This window comes from Daktulosphaira vitifoliae, unplaced genomic scaffold (genome assembly GCF_025091365.1).
Source record: "Daktulosphaira vitifoliae isolate Bord-2020 unplaced genomic scaffold, ASM2509136v1 Scaffold_1, whole genome shotgun sequence".
Classification (NCBI taxonomy): domain Eukaryota; kingdom Metazoa; phylum Arthropoda; class Insecta; order Hemiptera; family Phylloxeridae; genus Daktulosphaira; species Daktulosphaira vitifoliae.
Window position 1 is genome coordinate 66,127,966 of NW_026099572.1, and position 21,928 is coordinate 66,149,893.

Sequence of the window (21,928 nt, forward strand, 5' to 3'; positions counted from 1 at the left end):
AACATTTTTTTTAGTTAGAATTTTTTAAAACTATTGAGATAAAACTATATTTAATGAGAGTAAAATAAAAAAGATTCATTTCATAGTTTTAGTAATATTTTCTAATCAAGAGCGTATTTAGAAATTTATATTGAATTGGGCACAAAAAAATTGTATAAATATTATGTAGTTACAAAAATTGAATTTTTCTAATTGAATTTTATAAATAAAAATTTTTAATAGAATTCAACAATGCCTTCAAAATTCGAGTAAAAATCTACTTTTTCGGGCATTTTTTTTTTTCTAGGCCTGGGTCGATATGAAAACCGATATTAAATATAGACCGATATATGTGATATCGGATTTTTTTTAAATCCTATATCTAAATCAATATAACACCACATTATATCAAAATCATATAATCAAGGTGAATTTATTATCAAACTTACAACTAATTGAATATAATCATAAATTGCCTTTTCACTTATAATTTTAAATAGTATATACCGATTACTGGTTATTCTGGTCGAATGTTAAACAAAAAATGATTTAGTTTTTTATTTAAAGTCTTTGAATTTAATAATAAATAAAAAACATTTTTTATAACGAATTTTAACAGCATGTTTTTTTAAAATTTCATTTAATTCAACAACAATAAAATAAATTGTCACCTAATACAAATTAAATCATTTTTTTCTTAAATAAACAAGTCAAGGGCGTTCGCAAAAACTTTTCATGAAGGGACAAAAAATATAAAATATTTGGTTTCAATGTCCGCTCAACTGACCCAGCTTTGAAGGAGTGGATCATCAAGAGCTTCAGCCAGTGTAATGAACGCTTTTGAAATCATTAGCGTAACAAGAAAAAGCTTAGCTCCTACCTCAGTTAATGAAGTTTTCCCAAAAATTTAAAGAATATTGTATGTTGTCATATACAATATAGTGTTTTTTTGGGTAGGAAAAAAATACAATTAGCATCCTTAAAAATTTTATTCTAAGAGGCACTTATATGCCTATCAGAAAGAAATTATAAATAAAATATTGTTTTGTTATTTTACATACATGTCACTTATATACATAAACCTACGTGTAATTATTCTGTAAAAAACAATGATTTTAATCCTGACAATCATAATATAATTTAATAAATATAAAACTTTTAAATTTACATTTAAATTTAAAAAAATATAATACAAGTGATTCGTAATCCCGTATTTTTATCTAATTTTGTGTTAATTTTTTTTTTATTTCTTGTCCGATTTTATTTTGTGCTTGTTAAATTTGTTCTCTTTATCTATAACAATTAGTACTGAATCATGAAATTCTGAAAGAGTCAAACTGAGTATCAAAACATGTATTAATATAAACTAAATTAATGTGTGTAGTACTTTTGTTTACAAGTTCTTGTGCTTTTTTATTACATGCTTTTTTATCGGGTACCAAAAGAGAAAAATAATAAAATTTCTTAATTATTGAAATTATTTTTGAATTTCAAAGAATTATAAAAGAACAAAATTAAAACAAAAATAGAATTCGGGCGTCTAGCGTTAAAAAAATCATCTGTAGTTGAGCTAACCCAAATTACGGTTAACATAGTGACAACATAAATATATAGAAGAAGAACTATCTTATATATTTGAAACAAATCTAAACTAGATTTATTTAGTAATTCCAACTTATATTATAGTTCGACCATTTATAAAAGTTCGTTTTTTCAACTACAAAATTATGTTATTAAAATAACCACTACTATAAAATATTTTTTCAGTGTTTAACTAGGTGTAATATATAACATCTTAATAATTTGTTTTCATCAACATTATGATTAATATAGATATATTTTTACCTTAATTATTTTTTTACCTATTAACCGACAAATATAACCAATTTTGGTAAGTTTATATAAAATCTTGTTTAATAATATCAATGTTTTTAAAATTATTGATGGTAGTTTTATTAATCGAACTCAAATAAAACTTTTACAATGATAATTTATAAGGGAATTACTTAAAAATTATTTTTATTGATAAAACTAAGAAAACCTTGTGAAAAAATAGCTTTAAAAAAATTACAACTAACATTGAAAAGGAACTCCCTATTTTTCGAATTCATTTAGAATAATTTTTTAACTTTATTACATTATTATTATTGTTGTTTATTATACGCTGGGAAATTCTTTCTAAAAGCTTAGTTTATTTAAAAACCAAGTAATAATATTTTAACTATTAATTTGATTAACAAAACAAAATTTTATTTTACATAATTCAAGAGAAATTAGAAAAATAATTAGTTTAATTCATTATAAGATTCAGTAAATTTTAGATTCATTTTTTATGTTACACAGCATAGAGATTACTAGCAAAATAACTCGTTCACATCCAATAAGTAATGATAAAAAAATATAACTGAGCAAAGCAGTACATATCAAAACGTTCTACCTACAGGTTACAGTTGTTAGAAAAAACCGGTCTGAACTAACCATGTATGGTTGCTGTCCGTTCTTTGCAGTGGTCACGGCATAAACAGTTATAAAGGACTTCGCAAAATAACAAGTTCATAAAATAGAATCATTATTATATATAAATAATAATATATTATTAAATGAATCATTTATGAGAAAATATGTTAGTCTAATGAAGTCAAATAGAAATAACCACAAAAACGAAAGAGATGAACGGAGTGACGTAAATATTGATTGTTTTTTCATCAGTTTGTTTTAATTCAAATTTTAATACTAAATTTACTATTTTAGCCAAAATACGTATTTATTTTATATTATGTAGTAATTAATCTTTACATACTCTAAATTACTCTTAATGAGGCATCAGTTAGATAACAATGAATCGTGATAATTCACCAATAACTTGTTTATTTTTAAGTTGTGACACAAATTTAATATATATCATTTTTTTTTTTAATTGGTTGAAAATTATTTTTATAAAACAAAATCATTACATTACTATTCAAGAATATGAAATTAATGTTTTTGAACACTAAAAAAAATTGTTTTATTCATATTTTGAAAAATATTACACATAGTAAAATCTTTTAATAGACTTATTTTTCTGTCGTTCTTAGTTCATATTATTTTTGAATTAAGAGTGTTAAAAGAAGCAATAAATTATAATCTCACTCTTGATTAATAATTGTTTTATGTTAAAAATATGAATTATTCACTAAGACTTCATAGAGGGAGAGAAATTTACTAATTATTATTTAATACAAAAATGGTAGTTAAAATTAAAAAAATAAGAATATATGACCAACATATTTGTCAAGTTGTCAGCTATAATTTAGTTTGTGAAAGAAATTATTCAAAAATTTGAAAAGTCGATTATTAATACAGTATAAGAAATATCTGTTGATCCAAAAAATCATGTTTTTATGGGTAAAATAATTATGAAACATGTTATTGCGATATACATATTAATTCTTCTTAAAATTGGAAATCAAAAGACCCATAAGTTAATAAATTTTTTTTGTATTTTAAACATAAAAAAGGTACACTTTTTCTTCAAATTTTACGTCTAAATCTAAAAGTTACTTATCAAAATTTAAAATAAACTTACAAAAAATTTATTTTATAATTTGTTATAAGTATACAAAATGTTTTTAAGAAAAAACTTCGAACTTATAACTAAAAAGCGCTAAGATCAAATAGAAAATATTTATAATTAAAGATGCTTTAGTTTTTTATAAAAACTTGTAAGGGCCTACATAAATTACAGTCCAACACAGCTTCAAGCATACCTAAAAATTCTTGTTTTAACTCGTAAATTTATAGCAGCCCGTTTTAACACAATGAAAAATTTTCTAGACTATAATTCAATGTAGTCAAGAAAGATTTTTACAACACTAAGTCACGGGAGTAGATTTAGAAGGACGTTAGGAGTGTACGCCTTTTAAACTATGACCACTTTAAAGAATAAATAAATAAATGTCTTTAAATTATAATAATATCAATCAATTTTTTAACGACTATTAGTTTTATTATGGAAAATCAAATTATTTGTTTTACAATGTCTGTTTATCAGGTGTTTGTAAATTTATAGACAACAAAGCTAATTACAATTTTGTGTAAAACTTAAGCTACACAGTAAGGAGTTATTTCTATAAATCATAATTTTCAGTCATATTTATACATGTGATTTAAGTATATAAAGAATAGATATTTATTAATTTATACTAACAGTTCACTTTTTATTCATATATTTAATAATTAAAGTTGGTTGTAGTGATTAAAACAATATGTAACATAAATTACAATTAACAGACAAAAGTCTATATTATATACATATTAAATAAATGATATCAAATTTTAATGTGTCACATTAAGTTAAAATCATATATAATTATTTTATGCATTTACAGTTGATAATCTAATACCTAAAAACTTGTTTTTTTGCAAAAATTTTTTTTTAGTATTTTTCAGAAGTTTTGATTAAAATATTTCAGTTTTTAAGTTTAGTACCAGGAAATAATTAAAAGGAGCCTACATTTCTTTGCTCATCAGTTGAATTAAAACACCAATAGTTTTATAATACAAAAGTCAACCAGGATTATGAGGAAATTTCAGTGACTACCAGCTTGAATCTTACCTATAGAATTAGAGAAATAGCTTGTCCATTACCAGTGTAACAAGAGAGCAACCATCTCCAAGGACTTTACACATTTCTATGAGACCTTATAGAAAATTGATTTAAATAAAAGGTTATTCAGTAGTTTTTTGATTGATTTATATTTTGCATTTTTAATTTGCATAATGCTTTATTAATCATGGTGCCTGCTATATTGAGCTTACCTTGTTTATTAGATAAAGACTTACCTTTATGTAATCAAAAAGGGATTTTAACCATGGGCGGAGTAATATATAAACCTTTGTAGAATTAAATTGGAAAAACTAATGCTTAACAGTAATTAATATATTTCTAATAATTATGTTTTAACAAGATTGAGTACATTTTTTAAATTTATTTAATAGAATTATTTTATTTTATTTTTTATACTTAAAAAAATAACCTTTCAACATTTTTTCTTTTAAAATATAAATTTTTATAAAAAAGTACAAATTTAAACGTTTAGATAGACATATCATATGAACCAAATTTAAGATTTTCTATTAAAGAAAAACTATCTATTATTAGATTCTTATAATTAAATATTTTTTTTTTAGTTTTAATTGAAATGAAAAATTTATTTTGCACATGTTATAAATGAGAAACTGATATAATCTACTTATACTGTATATAAGAGATCGGTAATAGGCGGCCCAAATTCCAAGCCTGGCCCGGAGGATAAAAAATTGCACTACCCAAAATATTTAACACCAAAGATGTGTTTATATTTTATTTTCATTATTGTATCTGTTTATACAAAGAATCTTGTTTGATTTTTTTAAGTGTGTTTGATGTTTAAATTACTTATCAGATTTTATAGAGTACAAAATTCATAAAGGTGGCCCAGGATAAGCAGTGTTATTTTTTTTTAATAATGTAAATGTATTGTATAAATATATTGAGATTATATCTCATACAGTTACAAGGATTTCTCTTAAAATAATGATAATTAAAAAAAATATTTTTGATGTTTTTTAATTTTATACATTTTTTAATTTATTGATTATTAAAAATTGTTTAATTTTTATTTTTATAAGTTACAAGGGCTTTAACTTCATTTTTTTTTATGATAATATACATAATTAACTAGTTTATAAAACTAAAAAAGTGATCTAATTAAGAAAATGACTAGTTGCTAACAACTTTTGACCTATTACTTTGGTAGTTATTATAACTATTTTAACATATTATTTATTTTAAAGTTTAGGTGAATTAAAGATTATATTATTTTTGTCATTATATAATACTCTGTCACGCTCTTTTTCTCTTTTATATTTAAAAATGTTAATAACATCCAAAATACTAGGTCAAAAGTTATTATCAACCAGTCTTTGTTCTTAATCGTCTTATTAATTAGAAAATTTTTTATTTTAAAATCTAGTTAAACAAGAATTTTTCCATTTAAAAAATAAAGTTGAACTCTTATAACTTAAAAGGGAATATTTAAAAAAAAATTTAATAATAAAAACCAATACCTTCTCAGCTTTGTATTGAAGCTAAAAAATTGAGAAATATATCAAATTTCAAATACAAATAAGAATTTTCATAAAATAACAATTATTTTATAAGAAAAAGAAAAAGATTAGCTAATTCTAAAAATTACACTAAATTGATATTAATTTTCAATTTCAATTTCAATAAATTTATTGACCATATTTGGTTTTGTTTTCTGGTCCTCAAAAATATTTTTTTTTAACTGTCTGTGGGCAGTCACACAAACCAATTGTCACTCAGCTCTAGATGTTTGTAATGTGCATCCTAAAATTTCCTTTATACAGTAGAAATTATTGATAAATAAAGTTTAACGAAAATCTTTATTAATGATACATTGTATGATAAAAAAACTAATGAATACTTAAAGTTTTATATATTTATTTTGTTAAAACCATCAGTTTTAAACATTTTGTGATCAATAGTATTATACTAAAAAAGAAAAGATCAGCAAAAAGGCAAAACTACCAATGCATATCTAGGGCCTATACTTAAAAAAGTCTTATAAGTATAGATTTAAAGTAAAATAAGTTCTATTTTACTAAAAAAAAATTGAAAAGGGTCCTATGAAAACATTTTTATATAGTCCTGCAATATCTAGTATTGTATGGTAGTTTATGGCACATTACTTTCTTATATTTCTAAATTTTAATACCATTAATGATTTTATGACATACTAGTATTTTAATTTTATTATGTCTATAGCTTTTATTAAACATCCACAACCTATAGATAAAATTATGGATATTATTATTAATTTAATCAGGCGTGCATTACTATTTTTTAAGGATTGAGTTATCAAAAAATTTATTTATAAAATAACTAGTTAAACAATAAATCAAGTAGTAAATTGATTTCTCCTTTAGCTGACCAACAACATATAGAATACTTATACATTTTTTAACTTATATACTAACTATATTTTTAAAATTTCAACATTTTAGATGGAATAAATAAAATTATTTATTATTCAATTTATAGTATAACGGTGATTAATACCTTCAAGTCCAGAATGATTTGCTGAAACAAACCACCAAGAGCATTGCAATCTTTTCCGACCCCGTTACCTTCCATGACACAAAAGCACTATACTCACAAGTAAATTTATTAATATATCTTGTCACTATAACAAAAATAATTCATAGTCTTGCAACGTTTTTATACATTCACATTAAAAATATGTTCATAAAAAAAAAAAAAAATAGCATTCCCGAGTACAATAAAAAATATGAACACAAAACAACATAAGCAATATTAACTAATAAAACCGACGTGTACTACTCGCTGAACTACAGATGGCCACTGAGAATAGATTAACTGTACTCTATAGTGGTTAGTAAACAATTTAACACAACGTGAGCGGTATAAAACAACTTTGTATAATACGCTATCTATTGAGATAAATTAGAAGTGTTTTTTCAAAGATAGTTATTTTTATACAATATTAAAACTTATTTAAATTAAAAATATAAATTTTTATATTATTTAAAATGTTTTTTGTATAATGTTTAATAAATAAAAAAAGTATATATATATATATATCTATATATATATTTATAATTTTATCTGAGATAATTTACATGAGATTGTAGTAACATGATAAGATAAGATTCCATGTATTATGATTCAAATTTTTTTTTTGGTATAAGTGTTACTAAAATGACATTTATTTAAAAAAAATATTTTTACTTATAAAATTTTTAATTAAATATCTTAGAACATCTTTTATATTTAATTAGTTATGTTGAAAAATCTTACTAATAAATGAATTTAAGGTCATAGTTATTTTCCAAGAATGTTAAATTCCATAGACCGTGACCGTTGGTGCAATTATAGACTCGAGAGAAAGTGATCAGAGTACAAGGTAGACCCAGTTGAAGTATAACTGAATAAGATGTCTTTTTTACGAGGTTCTACAAATTATGTGTGGTGTACAACAAGTGTACTTGGTAAAGGTGCTACAGGTGCTGTTTACCAAGGTGTTAATAAGCATAATGGAGAACCTGTTGCTGTTAAAACTTTTAATCAACTTAGCCACATGCGGCCTCTTGATGTACAAATGCGAGAATTTGAAGTTCTTGAAAAAGTCAAACATGAAAATATTGTTAAATTATTAGCTATTGAGGAAGAACATGAAAGTCGTGGAAAGGTATGCTTGGAACAAAATAGTATACATTTTTACTTTCCATATGTTATTAATTTCTATTATAGGTTATTGTTATGGAACTTTGTACTGGGGGAAGTTTATTTACAATACTTGATGATCCTGAAAATACATATGGCTTACAAGAAGATGAATTTTTATTAGTTTTAGAACACTTAACTGCTGGAATGAAACATTTACGAGATAATAATTTGGTTCATAGAGATCTTAAGCCTGGAAATATTATGAAATTTATCAATGATGATGGTCGACCAATTTATAAGTTGACAGATTTTGGAGCTGCTAGAGAACTACATGAAGATCAAGAATTCATGTCACTTTATGGAACTGAAGAGTACCTTCATCCACATATGTACTGATAATATATTATATTATTATTGTTGATAAAATTAAATAATATTCTTCGTTTTTTAGGTATGAACGAGCAGTTTTAAGAAAGCCTGTAGCAAAAACATTTGGCGCCACAGTTGATCTATGGTCGATTGGTGTTACATTATATCATGTGGCAACTGGAAATTTACCATTTAGGCCATATGGTGGACGTCGAAACAAAGAAACAATGCATTACATAACTACTGAAAAAGCATCTGGAGTTATTTCTGGAGTTCAAACATCTGAAAAAGGTTCTATTACGTGGAGTAGAGAATTACCCAAAAACTGTCAGTTAAGTAATGGTTGTAAAAAGTTGATAACTCCAATACTTGCTGGTCTTTTAGAATTAGAACCTCAAAGAATTTGGAGCTTTGAAAAATTTTTTACTGAAGTTACAAAAACATTAGATAGAAAACTTTTACATATTTTTCATACTAATCGTATTCAAAATATTAGAGTATATTTACATCCTGATGAAACATATGAAAGACTTCAATATCTTATTCAAGAACAAACAGAGATATCTCCTAGTAATCAAATACTTTTGTATAAATCTACATACTTACTATCTGAAGTTGGTTATGATCTCCCTGGAAGATCATATAAACCAACTGAAACTCATAAGCCTATACTTTTATTTAGCAAAGAGAATAACAATATTACATTAACATTAGATGGTGATCTACCTAATTTCCCAAAGTTTCCAGATATGTCTTTACCAAAACTTACATCTGTAGATAGTGATGCAGGGTTAGCTAAAACTGCTTGTAGTGTTGGACATGTCTGTAAAAAACGTATTGAAAAATTATCTCAAAATAGCCAATTAATTAGTAAATCTGTCCAAGTTTTCACAAAAGTTGTAACAGATAAATTAAGAAATGTTTTAGCTAAAAGTGAAAACTTGCAAAATATGTTAAAATGTTCTAAATACATAGTAGAAGTTTCTTTAAGAAGTCACAAAAGTATGAATAATATGATTGGTATTAAAAATACTTTCATTAACATTAAAGAAGAATTAGAAGCATATAGTGATGAATTAAATAACAGTCTAAGCTTAGCTATACAACAGTTATATCAGCGTTATGTTAAAGAAAAAACATTGACTAGAGAATGGCATGCAGCAACAAGAGCTCTTAAGTGTCCAAATAAATACAGAGCACCTGCTAGAATAAAAACACTCGTAGAAAGATTAAGAGATTCATGGCAGCATTTGCTTAGAGATCGTGCTACTAGAAGTTTAACTTATAATGATGAACAATTTCATGTATTGGAAATAATTAAGGTGTGTGATATATATTGACATATTTTATTATCTTTACGGAAGAAATTAATAAGGATTTAAAATATACATATATGGTCACATGATTAAAACTTACCAGGGTAGTTTATTTAATTGCTTAATTTAAATTTTAAATCATATATACATGTTATTATGAAAAAATATACTATCATATAGAAGTTTAAAGATTGACTTTGATGATGTAAAAAAGTTTACTATGTAGGGATAAGTGAAATGTTTTGGAATATCTAAAAATGAAGTTTAAAACTCAAATCATATAAGCTGAATACCGAACTATCATATATTTATATAAGAACTTTATAACAATAACAACTTATTTATCTTAATACATTAATTGTTAGTAGTAATTATAATAATCACAATTAATGTCATAAATTGTTTATTATTAAACAAAAAAGTAAATATGGGCTAGTTATGTATTTTTATATGTAAATTTTGTCTGCTATTATGACCAAATACACCACATGTTATCAGTAGGGCGAGGTATTATATATATATATTTTAAAAAAAATGTTGAGGAATTTGAAGAGTCCAAAGTTTATGAAACTTTGTCATATGATTATATAGTGACGTAGAAATATTTTTCATTTCAGGAGAGTTGTCACCCTATTAAAAATGAAAATAAAACTTTGGCAACAACAAAATATTAAATTATCAAATAAATAAATAAAAATTTGTACTAGTAGATGGTATTAAGAATAACTTAACAAGAATTTTTTTTATATTAATTACACATTATACCTTAAATAATCTAATAACTATATGTTTATTAAAATTTATATTTAATTATAATATATGCAATACTATATTTATTTTGCGATTTGAAGTATTTTAGTTATTTTTCAATTTTTTCCAGTACCAAAATGATTATATTAAAAGATGATTACTGTATTTTTATTTTCACTTTTGATGTATTACGAGAATATATATATTATAACATAAGAAGTCTTAGAATTGGTTAATAAAAAAAAATTATTTGTAGTAAAATTAATTGAAATACATTTAAAAATAATTAAATTCAAATTCATGTTTTACAGGTAACTGAAACAAGTCGGCGTGCTCGAACATTATTAGAAAATGAAGTTCAATCTATTGTTACACAATTAGCTGATTGTATGGCTGACTGGTATAAAATGGCTCAAACTGTATTTTTACAAGCACAGATACTTGACAAAGATTTTGATACTTTTGAGCATAAACTTTACAATTTTATTGAACATGCAAATGAAGTAGATGAAACTTTTCACAATGGATTAATAAATGTAGCTAAAGTTAAATTTACTTCAAGCGGTACTAAACATGCAGGGCGTATTAGTGTGCAAGATATCCAAGCCCTTAGAGCAAGTTTGAAAGGTTTACGTGATTTTGATGATCTTGTATCAGATATAAAAAGTAATAATGAAATGCTCAAACATATAGGAGACACTAATAAGTTACGTGATTGTTAGAGTTATAAAATTTTTAATATTTATTTATTTTACTTTTGTAAATATTTTAGTTTAACTGAACAAAGTCTTCTTAATAAAATACAAATAAAATTTAAAAAATTTATTTAGATGTTATATTATCATGTAATATATTTTATTATAACATTAATTAAGTTTTTACACAATGTTCTTTTTTCAACATACATAAAATCTGCATAATCTAAATACCCCGTCTTACTGGCTTTGGGTGTACTTTAAGTTTGACTGGCTTACATAGATCAACTATACATGGTTGAGTAGGAGGTAAAACATGAGCTAATGCACCTTCAGTTTCCGTCAAATCAAAAGCAAGGCTTAATTCAACAAAACATGCTTCTGACCATTCTGAACGGTGAGATATAAGAGCATTGGTATCAAGTAAGTAATATGATTCTGCAAACAAATTAAATTACGAAACAATATGGTAATTTATTGCTTATAATTCCTATAACATTCATGTTGTACAGAATATAATCCCCCTTGAAAAAACGGATTTGTTTTTAACATTCAAAAAAACTTATAATTATTTCATTTGTATATTTTACACAACTTTTAAGGAATAAGTATAAGAATCATTGAGTATAAGAATCAAATGTTTATTCATAAGGAAAGAAATATTGGAATAAGCAAATGTTCTCTTAATATTATCAACATTTTAAAATTAATAACTCACCATTACTAAGGTTTACTAAGCGTAGATGATTTTTACGAGGCATAATTAAGTGAGTTTGTTGGTCAGGATATTTAATTTTTAAGCGTAATAAAGATGAAGAATCATTTTGTAAACTATACAATTCTGCATTTAAAGAAATTGGTAAAATAAGTCCAGCAGATAATTTATGAGTTGTATCTGGGCCACCTAACGGCCTAATAATAATAACTTTACACATTTTAATCTGAAATTATAATAGACATTAATAAATGTTAAATATTAATATATTTATAATAAAATTAAGTGTTTTTCTTGCTTTTGTGTTTGGCTTAGGTGGTGGCGTGAGTTCAGAATTTTGTAAAATTGGTAATAATAGTTTAGCCACAATGCCTGGTTTAGATTCTTCTAACTGTGATAGTTCCTTAAATACAATTGATGTGAATGATTCAAGAGGCAAATTATTTTCTGATATATACCTACACATTAATTTAATAAGATAAACAATAATAAGGATAGTGAATATAACAAATTATTAATTGATTGTTATATAGAATAATAATCTGTAATACATTTTTATTTCCAGAATAGCTTTGGAAAATGTTGATAATTTAAAATTTAATTTATTTAAAAATTTAAATCAATACTTGAGGTTTTTAATTTTAAATAAGACTTCAATTAAAATTTAGAAGAATTATTAAATTAGGAAGCTTTCATAAAGATACTAATAAATTTAATTTTAGCTAAGATGACAGAATCAAAGAAATTTTAACATACTGCAAGTTTATTAAAAAATAAATCTGCAAAAACAAATATTTTATTACTTATTTGTATCTTCAAGTTGTGTTAAAAAATAATGACACAATGCTCTAGCCGATTGATTTGTAGCTTTCACTATATAAACAAGTAACAATGCTATTACTTTCAGTTTGAACTGCTTTATACTAGCTAACTCTTGCATACTCAAACCGACAAATAAATACTGCATTCTAAAATAAATAAATTAGATATAAGTTATTAACAATAATTAAGTCATTATAAATTAGTTATCTTACTTTAAAGTATTTTGTAATAACTGTGATATATTAGTGCGTACATTGTTTGCTTGATGAGTAGATACAGCATTTGAATAAAATGTTTTATTATTATTATTTAAAACAGTATTTAACAATAACTGACTATGTATATATAAAGCACTTAGTTCTGCTGTTCCATTTACAGACTGATCCAATTGAGCTAATCTTATAAGATTGTGATAATATGTTTCCAGCATTGTAATTTTTACTTTAGTGCTACCACTTACAGTAGATACTTGTTTCAAAAGTGACTCAATAAGTTCAAGGGATTTAGATGAGTCCACTTCGGTAGTCCTAATATCAACTTGTCCAATTGATGAACGTCCTCCTAACTGAAAATATTTAAAATAATTTGATTAAAAATCAATTTTACCTTGGGAAATTATTTATTTTGCTCATAAGTATTAGATTCAAAACCAAACATAATAAAAATTGTCATTAATTCTAACTCACTTGTAATGAAGGAACCAAATGTGGCATTATATCTCTTAAATAACTGTAATGTTTTATAGTTTTATCCTCAAGTAAAGAAACTATTGCATTACACTTAGATGCAGCATTAAAAACCATAATTAATATACTCACATCTAAAAATAATATTATTAATTAAAACTTTAACATTTAAACAAGTTTAATTTAAAAATTATTCATAATTATTTTAATACATGATGGTTCTTCTACATTTGGTTCTGGTGTTTCAAACATGGGATGAATTGCTAATAATTCTGGTACTAATGCTAAAGTTAATATTGAATGTCTTAATCCTAAATTTTGCATACAATTCCATATAGACTTTTTATCCTAAAAGATGATAAATATATAATATAAAATATTTCACATTTAATAGGTATAATTAAAATAAGACTTAATTTAATATTATAAATTACTAAAAAACGAAAATACATTTAATTTTAGCTTATTATGTCAACCCTTATGCGTTTAAAAAGATATAAGCAACATTTTGATTTTTTTTTTTTTAATTGTTAATTTAATTACTATTTATAAAAAAATAGATAATTTGTCACTTTTTTGATTGAACATAGGTTATTTACATATTTTTTTAAACAAATATTAACATTCATTATTAAGTTATAACATAAACAAATTATATCACTTCCATCAAATATTATAGTTAAAATAAAACACACTAAGGTTAATTTTATATCAAAGATTATTTATTGAACAGATTGATTTATCAGGAATTTAGGAATAAATTGACACAAAAATTTCTCAAAAATTGTCCCTTATGCTCCTTTTACTTGCTATGACTTAATATTAACAAATATTTGAAACTTTACCTCAGGATATTTTTTTAAACTATCAATCAATTTGTTTACACACATTAAAAGACCTTCTTGATTTAATAATTCAAATGATGCAAATATATTGTGTAATCCCTCGCGTACAACACTTGATGAATCCTTAAATATTTATCAATAAATAATAAAATAATTGGTTTTAACTGGAGTAACAAATTAGTACATAACATTACTTATTACTAACCTCAATAACAGCCAATATAATTTCTACTTGGTCATCACGTAAACCAGAAGCATATGATAATTTCACAAGACTTTCAATAGCAATTAGTCGCACTTCTTCAATTTCATCATTAAACATATCTACTAAAAATTCCATTGCTACTACAGCAAATTCAGAATGATGGGTAGCTAATGAACACATAGAACTAATTGTAGCTATACGAACCTCTGAAAAATAATTCCATAAATGATTGGACAAATTTCTTATTATAACTAATTTCTGTGGGATAACCAACTATACTCTTAAAAGGACAAATGTGTAGTTTATTTTTAAAATTCATAAAATGCAATTAAAAGATTGCAAAAATATTCATAGCTGGTTTTGATGCTTCATAACTTTCTATCTTTCACTTCAATTAAGTTTAATAAAATTAAAATCTAACTTAAAATAGTTAAAATAATAAAAATAAGGAAATGATAACTAAATTTAGTTTAAATATATTAACTGGGCAGTTATAAATTGTATAAACTCTATCCAACTAGACAGCTACTTATTTGTGTCCTCTAAGCTTATGAAATTAATTAAAAATAAAATTAACCTAAAGTAAATTTTATTGATCCCTCATATAATTTAGTTCCATAATTCTTCATAAATGCATTGCACAATGATTTAAAAGAATAATAAACATTACCTTTTTCATGACACTACAAGGTGATTGGTAAACTATGCAATATCTTAAAAATTAAAAAAAACTAATAATTTTTCTTTTTAAAAGTTTCTAGATTACATTATGCATTAAAATATTCTATCTCTGCCTTTTCATCCTTTAAATTTATATCAATTTAATTTTTTTTTATTTAAAATATACAAATTTAACTATTTTTAATACTTAAATTTGTTATAGTTAAGAAAATTACTAGTCAAATACTTTTAAACAATTATTTTAGAAAATTTTATTTTTTATAACTAGGTGAGAAGAATATCACGGAGCATAATGCCTAATAATAAAAAAATCAGACTCATCTCTAGTCTGAATAATGAAATTTTAATATCTCTAAAAATACTAGCTCAAAAGTTGTTATTGACCAGTATTTTCGTAATTAGATTATTATCTAAATATAAAAGTTGCTATTAAAAAATATAATTAGATATCTCTGTTTTAAAAGTAATTGAAGAGGGTAGAACTAATTTTTTTTTTTTAATATTATTATGTTAGGTCTTATAATATTTTCAAAAGAAAAATATGTATGTATGAAGATATTGTGGAAGACATAGATAATAAATAAATAAATGATGATAAATAAATCACCCCGTATAGCTAAATTAACAAATATAATAAATGTTAATAATTTTATAATTAAAAACTATTTCAATGTTTTAATAATTTTATATATTCAAGTATCTAATTAGAATTTTTTTTTCTTTCTTTAGTGGATAAAAATTTGATAAACCATTGTATAAAAATGAAAAAATTGTTTCATGTTTTATGCCTATTATCCTTTTTTTAACCAAAGGTATTTACCTACAAGAGTGAGAAAAAAAAATTGTTAATTTTACCACTGTTTATATTTAAAACTATATTTTTTATTTTTTGTATAAATAAATTATATTTGACTTTATTACTAAAACATGTAAGTTACTCCAAATAGAAGAATGTGTAAAAAATATTCTCAGAGGATAATGGAGTAAAGTTAATTATGTAGCAAGCCAGTGTTACTAAAAATTAACTAAAAATCCTTATAAAATTTTAAAATTATCTAAAATGTCTGAAAATTTTTTTTTTACTCTCTATGCATTTAAAGAATAAATAATATCTATTATTCATTATTTCAGCCTTCTGATATAATGATACTAATCATTAGAGTGAGAAAAGAAATTTTATGAATGATTGTTATAATGCAATAAGCTTTAATAGAATTATTTTTTTGTTACCAATACTATTAGTGCTTACTCTTGATAATGACCAGAAATAATATTTTACTTAATTTAATTGATATTTTCAATGATAAAAAAAAAAAAAAAAAACACATCATAGTAAAATTAATACCTTCTCAGCTTTACATTGAAGCTAAAAAATAATGTTATCATTCGTTATTTTAAGACAACATAAATATAATATATTACATTTTTATTCTTGAAAGTTATCAAAGTTTATATGATTTTTTTAATTTTATAGGCAATATTTGAAGTTACAGTGAAGTAATAATTTTCATTAAACATTCAAAAAAAGTTAGATTATTTAAGAGTCCAAAAATGATCTAACATTTGGACTTTTATCTAAAATTTGGTAACACTGCAGCAGACATCAACTTAGTGAGAAATTTTATTATGTATCAACATTAAAATCAGACTATACTTATTGCACATTCTATTAGACCAGTCCTCCAAAGAATTATAAAAATTAATACATTTTTTATACCTAAGTATTCATCTTCAAGACCATGAAGAAATGCGCCACTAGCACCAGTACTGACTAAGCTCACTTGTTGAGCATCTAGCATTTCTTGGGGTGTATCTTTAGTACTTAATGCACTTATCATAGCAGTTCCTTTTGCTAAACACTCCCAAACACGCTCAATTGATGTTCTTTTTCTCTATAATTAATTGTTAAAATTCTATTAGTTTTTAATCATTTTATTGAGAATTTATATATTTTTTTCCATCATAAAAAGTAATTTATTCATTACATCATACGTAATACCTTTAAAAGTATAAAATATGTTATAATTTTTTCTTTTTATATGGTAATTGTATCCTATGTTCTGTAATTTAAAAAATTTGGTCCTATCCCTCCCCTCTCCTTTTTAAAAAATATTTATTTTATTTTTTCAAATTGCAACATAAATATTTAACTAAATTAAAAGTAAGAAAATGACTAGTCTATAACAACTTTTGAACAAGTATTTTAAAAGACATAAGCATTTTTTTACTAGGGCGGTATGAATAAAGCGGATCTGTTGATTTTTATATACAGTCATTTAGAACAGCTCTACTTTTTCCATCCTAGCATAAAAGTGCCATCATTTAAAATAACTCATTCAAACATTTTAATCAGCCAATCAAATCCTTATTGCAACATATATGTTCTCATTTAAGAAACTTAAGTTAAAATTATTTTAAAGGGAAGTCAGGGAGAATAGGACCAATTTTTTTTTAATTATAGAAGAGGATAACAATAACTTTTGAAAAGAAAAAATATAATATGTTTTATACTTTTAAAGATATTGTATGAATCATAATGAATCAATTAACATGTATAGTAGAGGACTCCTTTAATTATGTTTAGATAAATATCTAAGTTTTACTACAGGTCAAATTTTATCACCAAACACATTTTGTTATAATTATCTAAAAAAACTTACACGTAAATTAGACATTAAGGTTTGATCTAAAGTTTTAAGTAAAATTGATGAGCTAACTGATAGAAACTTTCCAAGTAACCTTGCAGCTTGAGTACGGATTCTATAACTAATATCTGTCATGAAATTACATATGTTTTCAAAGGCTTCATCACACATACGTGCCATTTCTTCACCATTAATACCTTTTATTCTCCTAATACAATTTTGTATGTTTTAATGTTTATAAATTACATAAAACAAGTAAAATTGACAGAAATTGTATAAAAAAATATAGTTATTGAATACGCTATATACCAAAAATAACGTTAATTAATCATAAAACATCTTAAAAGTTCAAAATACCAAAAGATATTATTTCAAGCTATTTAAAGCCTGAGCAGAATTAATATGTTATGTATGAATTTTCCAAAAATTTTTTTTCTTGTAAAATATTGTCATATTGAAAATTTTGATACATTTTTGTAAACAAAAAAATTTCAAAATGATCCAGTCTCTTTTATATTAATATGTTATCACAGAACCCAATGATCGTTCAATACATTAAATTGAGTTTAAAGTTATAAAACTAGGGTCCCTAAAAGTTTAAAAATCCCTGAATTATTAATGATTTTCCAGACAATTAATAAAAATATTTAACCTGATTTTCAGAGTTTAAGTATTCATTATTTACATAAGAGGAATAGGTGTTAATTTCATGGACCCTGTTATTATCATGATTCATTTTTTTTTTTTAATTAGAACTTTTTAAATAGGTAGATGTTGATCACCTCTACTATCTAATTTACCACATAGTCACATTAAATAACTTATAATAAGGAACTTCTTACAAATACAATTCAAAATATATGATAGGCTCAAAATTTTATAACTTCCTGACATGACCATAACTTTTCTAACTTTACTAAGTTTTCAAAACTGTAGCAACCATAGGAAAGTTATATATTTAATATGATTAATTTAAGCAACCATTGATGAGTATCAATATTTTATATATTGTTATATTTAAAAAATTCAAAGTGATATTTAATTTACTTTAAAAATAGCCTTTTTACTTTTATTTTTGAATTTGACACATTTTTTTAAAATGTCAATGATAACTCCTTGAGCTATATGTGCCTTACACAATTTATACTTGGATATTGGCTGCTTAAAATCAAGTTTTTTCAATATTAAATATTATAAAAATTCCATAAATTTTAACAATTACAATTTTTACTTTAATATTTTAAAACTTTTTATAAAAATCAATTGGTTTAATAAAATTAAAAACTTTAAAAACACATAAACATATTGCTTCAGAAGCTATGATTTATAATAAAATATTTAAGAAAATATATCATTTTTTTGATTTTTAAAAAAGAAGCCATTTTTTTAATTTTAAGTAAAATAATTTTTAAATTTCCACGCAAGTATGAACATTTTATTTTTTCTTACTCTTCAGGATAGTATGTACCCAATACAGAAATGACATTCAAAGCAGCTTCTCTAACCATATCATTGTCATCATTAATTATAGAGCAAACTTCTAAATATACAGTTGGATTTAACCTAATACCACGATCATGAAGTCTCACCTTATTAAAATCAATATAAAATAAACAATTAATAATAAATTTTAAAATGAAAGTTTTTCTAAATGTTGTTTACCATTGTATTAAAAGCATTACTTCGGGTTTTTGCATTATAATGCTGAGTATAGCTTTCAATTAATAATAGCATTTCAGAATGTATTTTTGAAGATTCTTCTGGAATTTCTACTGGCATTAGTTCTCCTATTACTCCTAAACTTTGACATGTAATATTTGGTCTATAATCTTTTAAATTCTAAAAAAATAAACTCAATAAACTGGATGATAAGAAAAATACAAGTTTTGTAAGACATACATTTTTAGCATAATTAGTAAGTTTTAAATGAAGAGCAAGATCATGTTTCATTCTTTTACCAAGAACCAACAATGTTTTCAGACCACTAGTTTTTGTCTTTTGGGATTTTATATCTTCCATTAAACTCATAATTATATCAATTATTTTATACACATTCTATATTTAATTAAAATAGCACATTTATAAATAATCTAAGATATAAAAATTATTATTATTATTTATTTATAATTACTTCTTCACTAGTCTCATTAGATGAACCAATGACAGAAAAAATAGAAAAAATTAGTATCCTGACTGTAGAGTTTAATTGTAATTTAAAATGGTCACTAAGTTTAATTATAATATTAGTTACATCAGCATTCTAAAAAAATTCGTAATTCAGCTATTACAATAAATCATAATTTCTTTAAAATTAGAATTAAAAGTTAAATTTTACATCAAATATATATATATATATATATATAATTAACTCTAACCTGAAATTGGGGCATTTCCAAGACTTCTAGTAATATCTGTATTACTTCATTTGAAGTTTTACGACCTATGATTGAGTTGACTAGAGACAAAGTTGTACAAGTCGGTTGTGTTGATAGTTTTACGAGGCATTTCAATTTTTTAACTGGGGGTTGCTGTTCCAACTAAAAAATTAATAATGGACATAAATTTCAATTAATAAAAAACTAAGAACCACAAAAACTAATTACTAACTACTTGGGTACTATATTCAGCTAGTGCTCTTTTTTTTAATAAAGCAGCCATTTTGCAACTGTATTATCTGAAACATTACTAGTATTTAAAATTATTTACATTAATATGAAATTTAATAATATTGAAATTTATATATATTTAGATAAAAAAATTCTTAATTTATTAACTTCATTTCTAACTTATACAATTTTCATGAAAGATATTTATAAATATAAACATTTTATATACCACTATTTTTATTAAAATATAGTTAATTTCATTCATAAGCAATGAACAAATCTGAACAAAATGCTCATTGAACACACAAATATAAATACAGAGTTATCCACTAACTATGTCATATTATATTCTAAAATATAAGATAAAGTATAATTTTTACTTCTTTAGAAATTATAAGTATCCTACCCATTTTAATTAACACAAATAATATAATTTTATCTCCTCTTTTTTCTCCATAAAATTTTATCAATTAAAATTTTTAAATGGAAATATACATGTTTAATTGTTTAATAAATAAGGTAACTACAGGTCTATAATAACTCTTAAACCATTATTTTATAATATATAAGTATTTTTCATTGTTGAAAGAATAAAAAAGCGTTTAAGAAATGCTTAGAAATTTAATACACGCTTTTCACATCTATCTGTTATTCTTAAGTGTCAATAACTATTATTGAAATACTAATTCAAAAGGTGCTATTAACCAGTAATTTCTTTTATTAGAATATTTTTTTATTTGTTAGATATGTAGATTTTTATAGTTAAACATGTATTTTTAAATTGTTAAAATTATAAAGGGAAAGAAGAAGAGATAGAATTGTATTATTTTGTGTTAATTAAAGTAGATATATTAATAACTTTTAAAAAGAAAAAATTACATTAGTTCCAGATTTTATAAGAATAATTGACACTTATTTATTTTATAACATCTATACTTACATTAATAGTTTCGCTCAATATAAATAACTATACGATTATGTTATTATTAATTATTTCTTACAATAATGAAAATTAACTTCTCATTCATAATGTCTTAATATGAATTGAAATGATAGCTAATGGCAAAGTAGATTGATAAGTAAACACTACCGTTATTCATTAATTATTTTAACACTGATTTTCACTAATGACATACTTAAGTTTTTTTAATTTTGGGCTATACTTGTTTTTACAACATCAAAATTGTTGTCAATCTCATAACTGCAGCATTAATAGTAGGAGCCTAAAATCGGCGGTGTTTCAGATAATATTTACGGTATATGATAACAATTTATCAATGATTACAGTAAATTAAATACTTACTAGGTACTAACCACATACCTTAACCAAATCAAAACATTTAAAATTTTGTTTCAGTAGTCAGAAATAAAAAAAGATATT

General features: G+C 23.4%; 3 protein-coding genes and 2 long non-coding RNA genes across 9 annotated transcripts in view; 2 read left to right on the forward strand and 3 right to left on the reverse strand.

The window, feature by feature from the left end:
- Positions 1 to 7,400, reverse strand: part of LOC126896418 (protein MTSS 2) — a 28,445-nt gene extending 21,045 nt beyond the window's left edge. For 3 of the 4 annotated variants that reach the window (XM_050669181.1, XM_050669180.1, XM_050669178.1), the window contains exons 1-2: positions 7,085 to 7,215; positions 6,070 to 6,090 (exon numbers count right to left, since the gene is read on the reverse strand). In XM_050669181.1, coding sequence (XP_050525138.1) covers positions 6,070 to 6,090; positions 7,085 to 7,159 — 96 coding nt within the window. In that variant the 5' untranslated portion in view covers positions 7,160 to 7,215. Of the gene's footprint in view, positions 1 to 6,069; positions 6,091 to 7,084 lie in introns of all 4 variants that reach the window. The other variant, XM_050669179.1, reaches the window with a different exon arrangement.
- On the reverse strand, positions 59 to 4,664 carry LOC126896452 (uncharacterized). Its single transcript, XR_007701853.1, has 3 exons — positions 4,577 to 4,664; positions 1,148 to 1,302; positions 59 to 1,076 (listed from the first exon to the last, which is right to left on the reverse strand). It is a non-coding gene; the product is annotated as an uncharacterized LOC126896452 (long non-coding RNA).
- LOC126896451 (uncharacterized) lies at positions 4,542 to 7,287 on the forward strand. Its single transcript, XR_007701852.1, has 2 exons — positions 4,542 to 4,688; positions 7,067 to 7,287. It is a non-coding gene; the product is annotated as an uncharacterized LOC126896451 (long non-coding RNA).
- Positions 7,401 to 7,717: 317 nt separating the features above from the next.
- Positions 7,718 to 11,498, forward strand: LOC126896419 (serine/threonine-protein kinase TBK1). Its single transcript, XM_050669183.1, has 4 exons — positions 7,718 to 8,234; positions 8,297 to 8,601; positions 8,664 to 9,903; positions 10,959 to 11,498. The coding sequence occupies exons 1-4, from the start codon at positions 7,980 to 7,982 to the stop codon at positions 11,367 to 11,369; spliced, it is 2,211 nt and encodes a 736-aa protein (XP_050525140.1). The 5' UTR covers positions 7,718 to 7,979; the 3' UTR covers positions 11,370 to 11,498.
- On the reverse strand, positions 11,455 to 21,783 carry LOC126896414 (integrator complex subunit 4). Of its 2 annotated transcripts, none has more exons than XM_050669171.1 (18): positions 21,488 to 21,783; positions 20,549 to 20,615; positions 20,317 to 20,478; positions 20,073 to 20,201; positions 19,841 to 19,996; positions 19,604 to 19,780; positions 19,391 to 19,530; positions 17,957 to 18,149; positions 17,014 to 17,188; positions 14,616 to 14,821; positions 14,411 to 14,533; positions 13,778 to 13,913; positions 13,566 to 13,699; positions 13,092 to 13,444; positions 12,861 to 13,025; positions 12,356 to 12,515; positions 12,061 to 12,283; positions 11,455 to 11,780 (listed from the first exon to the last, which is right to left on the reverse strand). In XM_050669171.1, the coding sequence occupies exons 2-18, from the start codon at positions 20,597 to 20,599 to the stop codon at positions 11,569 to 11,571; spliced, it is 2,895 nt and encodes a 964-aa protein (XP_050525128.1). In that variant the 5' UTR covers positions 20,600 to 20,615; positions 21,488 to 21,783; the 3' UTR covers positions 11,455 to 11,568. The 2 variants fall into 2 exon arrangements, with proteins under 2 accessions (XP_050525128.1, XP_050525129.1); XM_050669172.1 differs by having other exon boundaries at positions 20,549 to 20,626.
- Positions 21,784 to 21,928: the final 145 nt, after the last annotated feature.

Bases quoted from the DNA above. Each gene is read 5' to 3' on its own strand.
- LOC126896419 (XM_050669183.1), top strand. From the start codon at position 7,980: ATGTCTTTTTTACGAGGTTCTACAAATTATGTGTGGTGTACAACAAGT. The intron at 8,235-8,296 runs GTATGCTTGGAA...TTTCTATTATAG, and splicing joins AACATGAAAGTCGTGGAAAG to GTTATTGTTATGGAACTTTG. The intron at 8,602-8,663 runs GTACTGATAATA...TTCGTTTTTTAG, and splicing joins GAGTACCTTCATCCACATAT to GTATGAACGAGCAGTTTTAA.
- LOC126896414 (XM_050669171.1), bottom strand. From the start codon at position 20,599: ATGGCTGCTTTATTAAAAAAAAGAGCACTAGCTGAATATAGTACCCAA. The intron at 19,531-19,603 runs GTAAACAACATT...GATTTTAATAAG, and splicing joins GTAATGCTTTTAATACAATG to GTGAGACTTCATGATCGTGG. The intron at 13,445-13,565 runs GTGAGTTAGAAT...AAATATTTTCAG, and splicing joins ATTTGGTTCCTTCATTACAA to TTAGGAGGACGTTCATCAAT.